Source organism: Malurus melanocephalus, unplaced genomic scaffold (genome assembly GCF_030028575.1).
Source record: "Malurus melanocephalus ecotype Western Australia unplaced genomic scaffold, MMel_1.1 scaffold_738, whole genome shotgun sequence".
Taxonomy (NCBI): Eukaryota; Metazoa; Chordata; class Aves; order Passeriformes; family Maluridae; genus Malurus; species Malurus melanocephalus.
This window is the reverse complement of record NW_026623970.1, coordinates 13172-25382: the sequence shown is the minus strand read 5'-3', so window position 1 is coordinate 25382 and position 12211 is coordinate 13172. Positions and strand designations below refer to the sequence as shown.

Genomic DNA, 12211 nt, shown 5'->3' with positions numbered 1-12211 from the left:
CTAGGGAACCACATCCTTGGGTTCAGGAGGAACGAGGGGCTGCCTGGACAACAACAGCAGCTTTCCCAGAGTGATTTGTGTCAGCTGAGGGGCAGCCTTTGGATTTTACAGAAGATATAATTTCTCCAAAGCTGCCCCAAAGTCAATGTCAGATGTAACCMATTAACAACATCACTGCAAATTCCCAATGCTATGTGCTGAAGATGAGAGCTGCACTGTTTCAAAGGAGCTGGTTTGCTCCCTGCTGTCTGTCCAAGCATGACTACACAGCTTTTGAGAGAAACTGGGTAGAGAGGTGTTTTTTTAAGCTTAAAATGCTTAAAATGAAACTTCTGGTGGGTTAAGAATAATGCAGTGAGAATAGTGTCATGTTTGGGTTGCTAACGGCACCGAAGCTGAGCAGTCCTTCTAAGCAGAGTCTTCTCATGCTGATTTGGACTCTGACTTTAAACCACTGAGTGGGAGCTTTGCCATCCAACAGAGAAAGTTGTGCCAAACAAGTGAAGATCAGGACCTGAGGTCTAAGAACTGGGTGACAACAACTGGATGATAACTTAGCACCCTGCCAGTATTGTGAAACTCGGTGTCTAAGAGGAAGTGATTTACAGCAGGAGGGGTGAAAAAACAGAAGAACCCTAAACAAATCTGCTGACGAAGAGTATGAGCACTGCCTCTTGTACATAAGGCTGGGAGTAACATCAGAACACAGTGGGACGTCCACAGGAGATCTTCCAGGATGGTAAGTACATTTGTCATCATCTTGAGAGAGCTGGGGGGTGGCCATGGGGAGATGAATGCACCTTGTTCATCTGAACAGCCCCAGGGGAGGATTTTGTATAGTGAAGAATCACATTCTTGTGTTTGAGATTCAAAATCTGACAGAGTTTGTTGCTGGTGGAGAAAAGAAGTGCCAAGAAGTGTTTTGGAGGCAAGGAGAAAGCAACCTTCATGTTCTCAACAGCAGTGTCCTGTGGGCACTCAGSAGACTGGCATTAGCTGGTGCCCCAGCCTGTGGAGCAATGCTGAGTAGTGCTTTTATTTATTGCTCTTGGATGAACTTCAGTCATTAAAAYTGGCAGCTGGTGGAGCCCTGAAAGCTTGGAGGGAGCCATAGTTAATTGCTGAATAGCTATTCCTAGGAATTCTCTTTGAATCTCTGATGTTTTCCTTCTTGAAAATTGAACTGCCTGTTTTAGTGCAGTTCTCACGACTTCTGCACAGCAGGTGGAACTYCAACCCATCACCAGTCCTAGATATCAAGAAGGGTTTTGTTTGAACAGAATGGTAGAGGATTCTATTACAGCACACATGAGATCTGTTCCCCTTCACATTTTAAGAAAAATGCTGTTTTTTGAAGCCATTTTGTAAYTGCTGCTGGAAAAGAGAACTGAAACAAGTTGTTTCTGGTAAGCTTCATCCATGTGAGGCCATCACGTGGCTCTAAGTGCACTGACACCTGCAGTTTCTTACCAAGACACTGTCTGGGCCACCAAATGTGACTCTGGGAGCCAGGGGGACAAGGCAGCACCTCTGAGCTCCAGTTCTGTGGTGAGAAGCACCCGTGGTGTTTGTTCCTGGCCAGCCCAGCTGATTGAGACACTGTGCCCAAGCCAGGAGCTGTGAAGTGTGACCTGCAGCCTCAGTGGGCTCTCCTGGCCCAGCCTGAGGGGCTGCTGCTGTTTGTCAGCTGCCTTCCTCCCCCTCCTTTAAAATCCCTTTGCCTCATCTCCTACCCAACCCTCTCACATCTCTCTTGCTCTCTCTTCCCTTTCTTCCCACTGAGTTTTCTGGGTTGGGGTGTGACCACATCCTCTCAGGTTGGGGTTGATGTGTGTTGCTGTCACGCAGATTTCTCTGGGCAGTGGTTTAAATCCCCCCATCTGCTTGGGCTGGCAGCTCTTTGGGGTAAGACATTGAGTCTCTATATTGCGTAAAAACATGATCTGGGATTTCAGAGGTATGGGAATGGCCAACTGTCTTTCATTACTGGCAGCCACTCCATTTCTGCAGGGCTGCCAGCATTTATGACTAYTTCTGGTGTGAAAGGTTGCAGCTGAGCCTGGGGCAGCAAAAGGAAGTGACAGTGAAAAGTGTGAGTAAAACTGCTTTGGGAAGTGGGCCCTGATCTGCTGATCACAGCTGATAACAACAAGMAGGTCCTGAAATGGAAACATGGCTTCCTTCTCTGCAGCTCTACTGTGCTCTTAAGCATGAGTGTTTGTATCTTTTCTCCCCTCTCCACCTTTTCTATTGTTGTCATTCTCTCTCGACTGCTCTTTCACCACAGGCTCTCTCTTTCCACATCCCCCTCTGTGTTCCCCAAGTCACTGTTTCAGACCCTCCTCCGTTGTCTTCCAAGACATCTTCCACCTCTTTGGTTCAGCCCCACCAGCCCCTGTGAGTCAGGTCCCACAGGAAGCCTTTGGGGCTGGGGCTGTGCTGTGTCCATCTCCTCCCTGTTCCATGCAGCCACAGCATCATCAGGAACTGGATGCAGCATGGAAGGTGAACAGCCATGCTGGTTGACTGCTGGGGGAGGGCAGGCACTGTAAACCCATCCAGTTCAGGTGACAAAGCTGGGAACACACGGCAAATGGATGGGACAAATCCGGCAGGATCCTTCCTACATAAAACTTGAGTGTGGCCACCCACACAGCAACTCCATAYCCAACAGCACTGCAGCACCTTCATCCTCCAGGCTACAAATGCCTGGTGRCTCAGGGGTCAGAAAAGGTTGTTCAGGGACTGGGCAGGTGGTGGCATCAGCTGGTGGCACCTTCTGAAATCTGCTGCAGCCTGGGATGTGCTTCTTGCTTCTGAGAATGAAAAATGTCAGCTGGCTCCTGTGGGGTACATTCACCTCTGCCAATGCAGGGATGATTTGTGACCTGCTGTGTATGTGTCAGGTTTCTGAGAAGGCAAAATAGGCAAGTGCCAGCTCCCCCTGCCTCACCATCTGCTGTGAATTTTGGCTTATTTTGGTATTTGCTCTTGTGGTTGCCTGTGCTGGAGCAATGCTGTCTGAGGAGGAAAAGAAGATAACTCATTTTCCAGAGTCAGCGTTGCAACGGGAAAAAAGGGGAGTTTGTATTTGAGTCTGGCCCCTGTCCCTCARCAGAGTCACTTCTGGAAGAGACACCAGCATTGAAGACAACTCACAGCATGGGAGGAGAGCAGGAGTCACACGCAGGGTGACACTGATACTGCAAACTATCACCCACAGCTTCTGCACTTAATTRTTGCTTGTTGGCAAATATGTTCGCTTGCAACAGGACAAAAGCGGGTGTTGAGGGATGGCTGGAAGAGGCAGTGATGCAGTTGTTTATGCATTAATTACTGCAGGGATTTCTGTGTCTAGACAGCACTGGGGAAAAACTGCAGGGACCTGTCTCTCTGTCACTTTGGAATCTGTTAATGTCACTCAAGACCCATAACACAGGGAGGATTTTGCACAGATCCATACTTAAACCTCAGAGCACTGTGTAAAGAGATGGCAGTAACCTGTGCTTTTTGTCTGTAATTGGCTCTACACAAATGTTGTAATGCTGCTTTATTTTTCCCCTTGCATACATTTCTGTTTTTCAGATTGTGAAAAAAGCATTAAAACCATCCCTGATGTTTAATGAGTCCTCCAACATGAAATTAGGCGTGAACAATCAAAAAGACGTCAAAACGGTAATTATTGGGATACACCACATTTGCTTACAAGAGCTGAGATTGTGCTGACATTTCTGAAAACAAATAACAGGTTAAGAAGAATGATTTTATTGCCTATTTTTTTGAAATGTGTGTAGGTTTCAATCCTATTTGTAAACAAGTGAGTGACAAAACCCTCATTGATTTATCCAGTAGACTGATCAAACCTTGCCCAGAGGGAATAATGAGGAGCTAAATCCTGCAGCTCTGTCTGGCTCAGGACATGGAAACCATGCTTGTACAAAAAGCCTCACTTCCAGCATTGGCACAGMATTTATTCATGTATTCATTTATTCAGCGTGCCCACAGTACCTGGACATCACAGTGCATAGCAYGGTGACAGCCATGTTGTCACTTCAAAATAGATTTTTTTTACCTTAGAAATGTCTTCTAAAGCCTGGACAATGTTTAAGCCTTGCTAATGGGTTCGTGGGATGAAATGGAGAACTGTTAAAAACTGGTGGGATTTGTTTTTTGCACTTGATAAGCCAGAGGGCAAAAATTGAAGTAGAGAGTTTGAAAATAATTATTTCATTTTAACCACTGCTCGAAATTGATGTCAGCACTGTAGATTTTGAGAAAAACAGAGAAAATTAAAAGTAAGAATCTTTATCCACATAGAAATTGAAATATAAACTTTCAGAGGCAACTGATTCTGTGAGGTTTTCCCATGTGCATTTTTGGGAACTCAGATTTATGGCTATAGCCTCACAATCACCCCCAGACTYGATTCTCCTGCCTGGAAGTTCAAAAGCTCAGCTCTGAAGTGCACATTGCCTGTCACAGACTGGTGGATGGTTCCAGCTTCCAAGAATTGCCATGGGGAGCCAGACATGATAATTATTGGGGTGAGGTGGATCAGCGTGTGTGGTTGTTTTTTCCTGCTCAGTACAGGGTAGCATTTGGAGCCTGCTGTCACACTTTTCAGCGTGTGAGTGGCTGCACTGCAGATCTGAACCTGTACCCAGGCTATCTTCTCCATCTACATTTCAGGAAAAAAAATGAAAGTGAAGCAAAAGGGAAATGAAGCTAACTCRCCACACTAGAATGACTTGGGAATACTGTTCACACAGATAAATGAGATTTCTGTAGTATCACTTAAGTGAGGTTTAAGACAAAACCCTAGAACATGTTCATAAACCACAAAATGTCTTCCTTCTTCTGAGATTTTTAGACCTGTTTTTGATTCCCTGACTTCATGAACTTCCTTTTTATTGTAGTGCCGGTCTTAATCTTACAGCTAATCTTGTATTAGGGATTTCCTCATTTTGATTTTGGTAGAAATTTTGTTGACCATCCATTGGTCTTGTACTAAAATAAAGCTAATCCACATCAAACTAMTGCATAAAGTTTGGGGGAAAAAGAAGGGGTTGGCGTGTCAGCACAAGAAAATTTAAACCAAAACTAAAATCCTGGTTGTCACACAAACCAACTCCAACCTAGTTTGTGGTCATAGAATCATAGAATAATTTGAGTTTAAAGGGACCCATCTAGTCCARGCCCCTTGCAAAGAGCAGGGACATCTTCAACTAGATCAGGTTGCTCAGAGCCCTGTCCAAGCTGACATTGGAGAGGTGTTCCTCACTTTCAGTGCTGTCTCTGAGAGCACTGTCTGCCAGTAGCTGCAAGCAGAACTCCTGTTCAAAGGCTGTGATTTATTCACCTGCACAGGTATTCGCTGGTGTATCAGTGCCTTGGTGATGGCTTAAATCTTTTCTCTCTGGGTTCTGCTCTAGTTTCAAATCTTAGGGGCAATTTTGATGCTTGCTCTTGTCCTGATGGCTGTTTACTTCATGAGTGTGGACAGCACAGTTGATCCTAATGGAGAAGAAGCAGCAGTTGTCAACATTTACATAGAGCTGGAGGAGGAAGAAGAACTCAACAGAGATCTCCCAAGAACCACAAAACCTGACGAGGACACCAATAGATCCAATGACTCCTGCAGGTGAGTGGGGTTAGATGGCACATGAAGTCATCAYCATCTGGAGAAATGGCTGCAGAACTGATAATATCAGCATGGGTTTTGTTCTCTTCCCATTGTATCATAAGTGATGAAGCATCACTAATTAGGGAAGAGATGGGGTGTTGTTTAGGCTTTGGGTTTTTGGTAGCTGCCTGCTGTGAGGGGCAGTGGGGGCAGTGTCACAGCTCCTGTCCCAGTCCCGTGTTTTTATGCTCAGCTCTGTTGCTCCACTGCCACCTCCAGCAATCCTCCCTTTGTGGCAGCAGAGTGACCATCTGGCAAAGCAGCCTTTGTCAGAGGCTGGAGTGGCAGGGAACCCCTGTGCTGGGAGAGGGTGATGAGGGTACCCAGGCAACATCCAGCCCCAGGGATTTGCTTTTCTCCATATCTTAGGCATGGTAAAACAAAAAAACATTCTGCTGAACTTGGGAGGACGCTGTGCAATATGAGCCTGGCTATAAAAACCAGGGGTAAAAGCACTCCCAGCCCATTTGTCCAGCTCAGTTTGTTTGCTGTGGAGGCTGACATCCAGCACGGCCAGCTGAATGGCCTGGCAGGTGCTCGGTGTCCTGTTAGGGTCACAGTCACCTGCTTCACAATGCACAATTGCCATTGCAGCTTTGAGCTTGTGGAAAATGTTCCTTATGACCTGCCCTTCGAGATAAACAGCACTGCAGCCAAACCCTTGTACCAAGTTTGGAAAAGATTGCTTGATCTAGCCCAGGAAAAAGTTCATGTGGCTTCTTTCTACTGGTCTCTCACTGGGAAGGATATCGGTGTCAACGACTCCTCTTCCAGGCAGGTAGGGTAAAATCAACAATGAGCATGTCTGAGGCTTTTTGTCTCATGTATGTGTGGCACAGGGCAGGGTGGCCGTGTCATCTGTCTCCAGAGTCATTGTTTGGTTCCTGCAAACACAGGAAGGTTTTCGACACCATGCTGAAGCAACGCTCCAAYTTTCCTCCTCCAGTCTCTGAGTATTTTTATGCTGTGTTTTAGGAGGTCAGCCTCAAACTCACACTCATCCTGTGGATGTCCCTGTGCCAGGGACAGTCAGTGGCAGAGCTGAGGAGCCTACAGGACTCTGTGTACACAAAGTGCCAGCTCCCACTGGGTAGTGGGAAGAGTCAGGAAGAAAAGCTGCAGGATTGTGACAGCTGCTGCAAAGGCAGCTTCTCCCATGTGCAGACACCACACYTACATCCACCTCTGTGCAGCTGTGGGACAGCCCAGTGTTGGACAGTCTCTGTCACCTTTAGGCTCAGGGAGAAATGACCCCACGTATCTCTTGAACATCAGGGTCCAGCAGTTGATCTGCACTGTGACAATCCCCTTTGAAGTGTGGGATGTTCGTGGTCATACTTTTAAACCTTACATCTAATAGCATTAGATGACAAAAAATAAACTTTGATTCATACATTGGATCAGAATCCTTATTGCCTCTTTTCTCTACTTGAAACACCCCCGAAATAGGTGAAATTACTGGCCTTCCACACAGCCATTAATAACACTGTACTTGCATGTATCTTACTACACGTTCTTTAATAAAATATAAAAAATAACAATGTACCACACAGGGWGAAGATATTCTGAAGAGGTTTGAGATGTTACTGGCAGAGAATGTCTCTTTGTATATTGCAGCAAGTTCRCCAACTCTGGCTACAAAATCAAGGGATCTTGAGCTTTTAGAGGAAAAAGGTAATTATTTCCATTCAGTGATACACTCAGAGCTTCTGTMCTGCAAAAAGGGATCTGGGGAAACTGGTCTGGTGTGGTGCTTACATGGGTTCACAGGACAAGCACTATCTGTTCATAGAACTAYTTCATGGTTTCTGTCTGTGCTGCAATGCTCTTTAGGATTTTTCTGAAAGTTCACATTTTGCATATTTTTTTCAAGTTACCGTGTTCCCGGGAATGAGAGCTTGTGAATTTTGGTAGTYATTACAGTCTGCAAGAATGAGACATGCAGGTGTGTTCTGGCTGTTGAGGAACCTTTTCCATGCTGCATCTGAACTCTTTTTTCCACTCCCCATCTTTCTTCAGGGGCTCATGTGAAAAAGATTGATTTTGGACATCTGACAGGAGGAGTGTTGCATAGCAAATTCTGGATAGTAGACATGAAGCACATTTATATTGGTAGTGCAAACATGGACTGGAGATCTTTATCTCAGGTAAGMTCTGCTGCTGCATATGCAAAAATCTGGAGGAAAATTCACGTCCTAGCACATAACAGAGAAAAATTGTAACAATGTAAAATATTGTCAGGGCAGAAGAAACAGCAAAGAAACCCCTGGAGGTGGCTCCTTCTGGGACTGTGACACAGCTTGCTCTCTTTGCAGGTGAAAGAGTTTGGTGCTGTGATGTATAACTGCAGTTCCTTGGCCAAAGACCTCTGGAAAACATTTAGTACCTACTGGGATGTTGGATATCCTAATGCCACCATCCCATTCCCTTGGCCTCTTAATTATTCTACCCACATTAACAATCRCCGGCCTCTGGAAGTAGAATTCAATGGAATCTTGACAGAAGCTTATTTTTCTGTAAGTACATTTGAAAATAAGATAGTAGACTGTAAACTGGGTTTAAGGATTGAGCAGAAAAGTTTCTTCAGAATTTCTCCTGAGTTATAGTGTTCCAGGTGGATAATTACTTGTTCCTTAAGTTTCTCTGGAACTATTCAAAGAATAGAGATCAACGCAGCATCAGCTGTCAAGTTGCATGGCAGGAACAGTGTACAGGTCTCTTCTAATCACCTCTGGCTCCATCTATCAAKAAGTATCTGACCCATCAGGACGTGGAAGGCATGAGGAAAAACAGTGGTTAATCTCGAGTGCTTTGTGCTATTCTAAAGAAAACTAGACAGATCTAAACATAAATGAATCACAGTCTGACAGAAAAAAAAKATAATTAAGTCACTGATCTACGTGTTCTCTTTTTTTTTGCAGGCTTCCCCTCCAGCATTTTGTCCAGAAGGTCGCACCCATGACCTCTATGCTATCCTCAGTATTATCAGTCAGGCACAGAAGTTTGTCTATGTTTCTGTTATGGAATATTTCCCTACCAGCCGTTTCCTTCATCCRAAAAGGTACCATTTTAATCCTGAGCAAATCACTTACTTGCACTATTTAAAGAAAAAATATATGACCCCCCTCCTTCTGCAATGAAAATATTCTGAGTGGAGAGAACTGGGGTTTTGCTCTGCATTCACAACCATCCCATGGACTGTACCTCTCAAGTACCGAGGGATGAGAGAAAACAGCATCAAGTTGTGCCAGGGGAGGTTTAGATTGGACATTAGGAAAAAGAAATTAATGGAAAGGGTTGTTGACTATTGGAACAGACTACCCAGGGAAATGATGGAGTCACCATCTCTGGGAGTGTTCAAAGAGTACATGGATAGGGCACTTGAGTACATGGTTTGTTGGTTTATTGAACATGGTGCTGGACTGCAAGTTAACCTTAAAGGCCTTTTCCAGAATTTAACAATTTTAGCATTCTGTGATTCCAGTCCTGATGCTGCAGGAAGGATAACACTCAATAGTGCCCGTGTGCTTTGCTGGTGTTTTAGAGCAGCCCCACGCACAGCAGGAAAGTTGGGAAGTGCCAGACTAGGGACAGTCAGGTACAGCATCCTCCAAAATCCAACAGAGCAGCTTTGTGAATAGAGGGAGGAAAGGGAACAGCAGAACTATTATCTGACACCAGACCTTTCAGAGAAAATATTGCTGGGCTCTCCTTTCTTTCTCCCATTTCTCTTTCTTTCTGTCTTTTACTTCTGAAGAGTCTTGACTTCCTTTTCTGCTTCCTGTTTAATGCACTTGACCCATAGTTTAGAGGGTGGTTCTTGACAGTCCTGACCTTTGCAGTGAGAGCTGAAACAGCCTCTAAAGAAAACTTCTGGGGTTTTTTGTTCATTTGAGGTTTGGTGTTTTTGTTGTAGGTTTTTTGATTGCTGTTTGGGTTTTCTGTTTTGTTTGGTTTGTAATAATTCCATCTAAGGCCATCCAAGTTCCAGCAGCAGCTTCAGTGAGAAGGTGGTAGGGATGATCCGGAGTCATCACAGAATCACGGAATGGTTTGGGTTACAGACCATCCAGCTGCTCCCATCCTGTGTCATGGGCAGGGACACTTTCACCAGACCAGGCTGCTCAAAGCCCCATCCAGCCTGGCCTTGAGCCTGTGTGTGGTGAAACCCTGCCACGGTCCCAGAGCTGCCCAAGGACACRGCAGAACRGTGSAGACTCTGCACATGAACCCAAACCYGAGTAACACARAAAGTTACTCAGTCATGGGGCAGCACTAAGATCCAAATCCTCTTAGATATGCTTGAATCAGGATGTTTRCATGCAACCAAGTGCTCTGAATTATCTGCTTATATAATTTCTGAGTTTTCCATCCATCTAAACAATCTGAGAAAGAAGTTCAAGTGAAATAATTATGTACAACATGGCTTGTTGAATAGGGTAAGCTCTAGGCTGCCCTTTGGCATGCATTATGTCCTGTGTCACAACTGTGTAAAACCTCTGTTGTTCAGCTGGGGCACAGCTGTGTTATGGGGAAGATTTTAGGATAATAGAGAGACACAGATAATTCTACTGTTGAAGAAATAAAATCCCAAGACTAGCTTCCTCTTAGAGGATGTGTTTAATAAATCAAACAGCTCAGACGGTTTTTGACTTCTATGTTGTATGGTTGAGTCTCTGGGTTTCTYATCTTCTGATTTTAGCCAAGAATAGGTTCCCAGAAAGTCTCTTTTCCCCCTTAGGACTGAGAGTGTTAATACTCCTTATTCTGCATCTGAAGSCTTAATCCACAGTCTGTGACATCTAGGGCTGATCAGATGCAAACAAGAGTTTGAAAGGCCCAAGGAAAGCAGTGCAGGGCCTTGGGCTATCTCCACAGCAACCAGCTGTAGTGCCATGAATTGAAGCTGATTAGTTCAGGTTAGGTTCCTCCAGCAGCTGAGGCAGAGGGRACAAAGCTGCTGTCTAATGCCTGACTGTTAATCAACTAGAAACTGATATATTAAAAAAATTACAACTGTTCAAAAATAGCATTTCAAATAGCATGATTTTCCAAGTTTTTCAGGATCTGTAAGTCAAGCCTGAGCCTCAGAGCATGTGGCCAGGCCATTGATCACAATAGGACGATGCACGAGGGAGGATTAGAGAATTCAGGCCTTTTTACATAAGACCAAAAGGATTAAGTTAGGCAAATTAATTCATCATTTCTCACGGGACTGTGAGTGAATGCTGGACCTCTCTCTGTATCAGCCCTCCAATCTGTACTGACTGTGCTCGTCTCCCTTCGTGCAGCATTTGTTCGGATGTATGGAATGAAAATGCTGTGTGGGTGTTTGGAGTTGGTGCCCTGGGAGGGACATTGTCCAGCTCTTGGTGTTGTGTAGCTGGGTGAATTATGTTAAAAATGCTCTCCTAAGCTATTGCCAACACAAGTGTCAGGAAAACGGATTTTCCCATGTTCAGGGAACATGGAGAGCACAGCGCTGTCCATTACTCTGGGGACACACGACGAGGGCAGGGAGGGGTGGGGAGGGATAGATCCTGCCTACACTGGCTGATGGCACAGGACCACTGTGGATATTGGAAACAGTCCCCAGGACCCTGAAAAGGCCATAGTCTGCAAAATGGTTCTTAGACTTTCCTCTGGGTTCAGCACTGTCCTTTCCACTCTGTGTTGCATGATCTGGCTTTACCTTGGAGTTGCTATTGTTTCGTTTCCGAAGGAAATGAGCATGATGGCACCGTGCTTTTTGTGTATCTGTGTACCTGCACTTCACTAAGCTTCAAACTTTCTGATGAATTTTGCCCCAGTTTGGCAGAGTGTGGTCTCAAAACACACTGTGAAAAGAACTGCCTTGGTAGAAAACAGAAATCTTGTTTGTACCTCCAGGGAAGGCACAAGTGCTTCACTTACTAGACATCAGAGATCCCATCTGTGCATCATCACTTGTAGTCTCAGTTTATTGTCACAGCTTTCTACTGAACTGCTTTAAAAGAATATCCCTTTTCCCCACACACATCCTTTTCTGCAGATACTGGCCAGCCATTGACAACGCCCTGAGACGTGCAGCTTTCAACCACAGAGTGCAAGTCCGGCTCCTGGTCAGCTGCTGGGCATACACTGACCCAGCCATGCTCCACTATCTGAGGTCCCTGCGTGCTCTCAACAACCCACATGTCCACATCAGTGTTGACGTGGTATGATTAGAAACCTGATTTTGGAAAGACACCTTGAGGATACGGCCCCACACTGACTTTTGTCTCTTTTTTTTTGAGACTGAGATGCTGTTTCCATGTGCAAGTATTAGCTTTTAGAGAGATAAGTTGTGTGTTTTTGCAGTGACTGCTTCACATTCTTGTGAAAATAAGGCCTAATATATAATCTTTGGGGAAGCAGCTCTTTCAGGCTACTCATGATATCAGGRATGTGCCTGGCTGTGGCACTTGTGACATTATCCAGATGCTTTTGATGAGCACTGTGACAGTAACAGTTTATATGGTAACTTAGTGCTCCTCTCAGAGATCTTTT

The 12211-nt window shown here is 45.0% G+C and overlaps 1 protein-coding gene across 2 annotated transcripts in view; it reads left to right on the top strand.

The window, feature by feature from the left end:
- The first annotated feature begins 654 nt into the window (after positions 1 to 654).
- Positions 655 to 12211, top strand: part of PLD4 (phospholipase D family member 4) — a 14999-nt gene continuing 3442 nt past the window's right edge. Inside the window, exons 1-9 of one of the 2 annotated variants that reach the window (XM_057384701.1) lie at positions 655 to 739; positions 3586 to 3675; positions 5433 to 5641; positions 6278 to 6461; positions 7237 to 7357; positions 7703 to 7830; positions 7999 to 8199; positions 8605 to 8744; positions 11715 to 11880. In XM_057384701.1, coding sequence (XP_057240684.1) covers positions 737 to 739; positions 3586 to 3675; positions 5433 to 5641; positions 6278 to 6461; positions 7237 to 7357; positions 7703 to 7830; positions 7999 to 8199; positions 8605 to 8744; positions 11715 to 11880 — 1242 coding nt within the window. In that variant the 5' untranslated portion in view covers positions 655 to 736. Of the gene's footprint in view, positions 740 to 2035; positions 2093 to 3585; positions 3676 to 5432; positions 5642 to 6277; positions 6462 to 7236; positions 7358 to 7702; positions 7831 to 7998; positions 8200 to 8604; positions 8745 to 11714; positions 11881 to 12211 lie in introns of those variants that run through there. The other variant, XM_057384702.1, reaches the window with a different exon arrangement.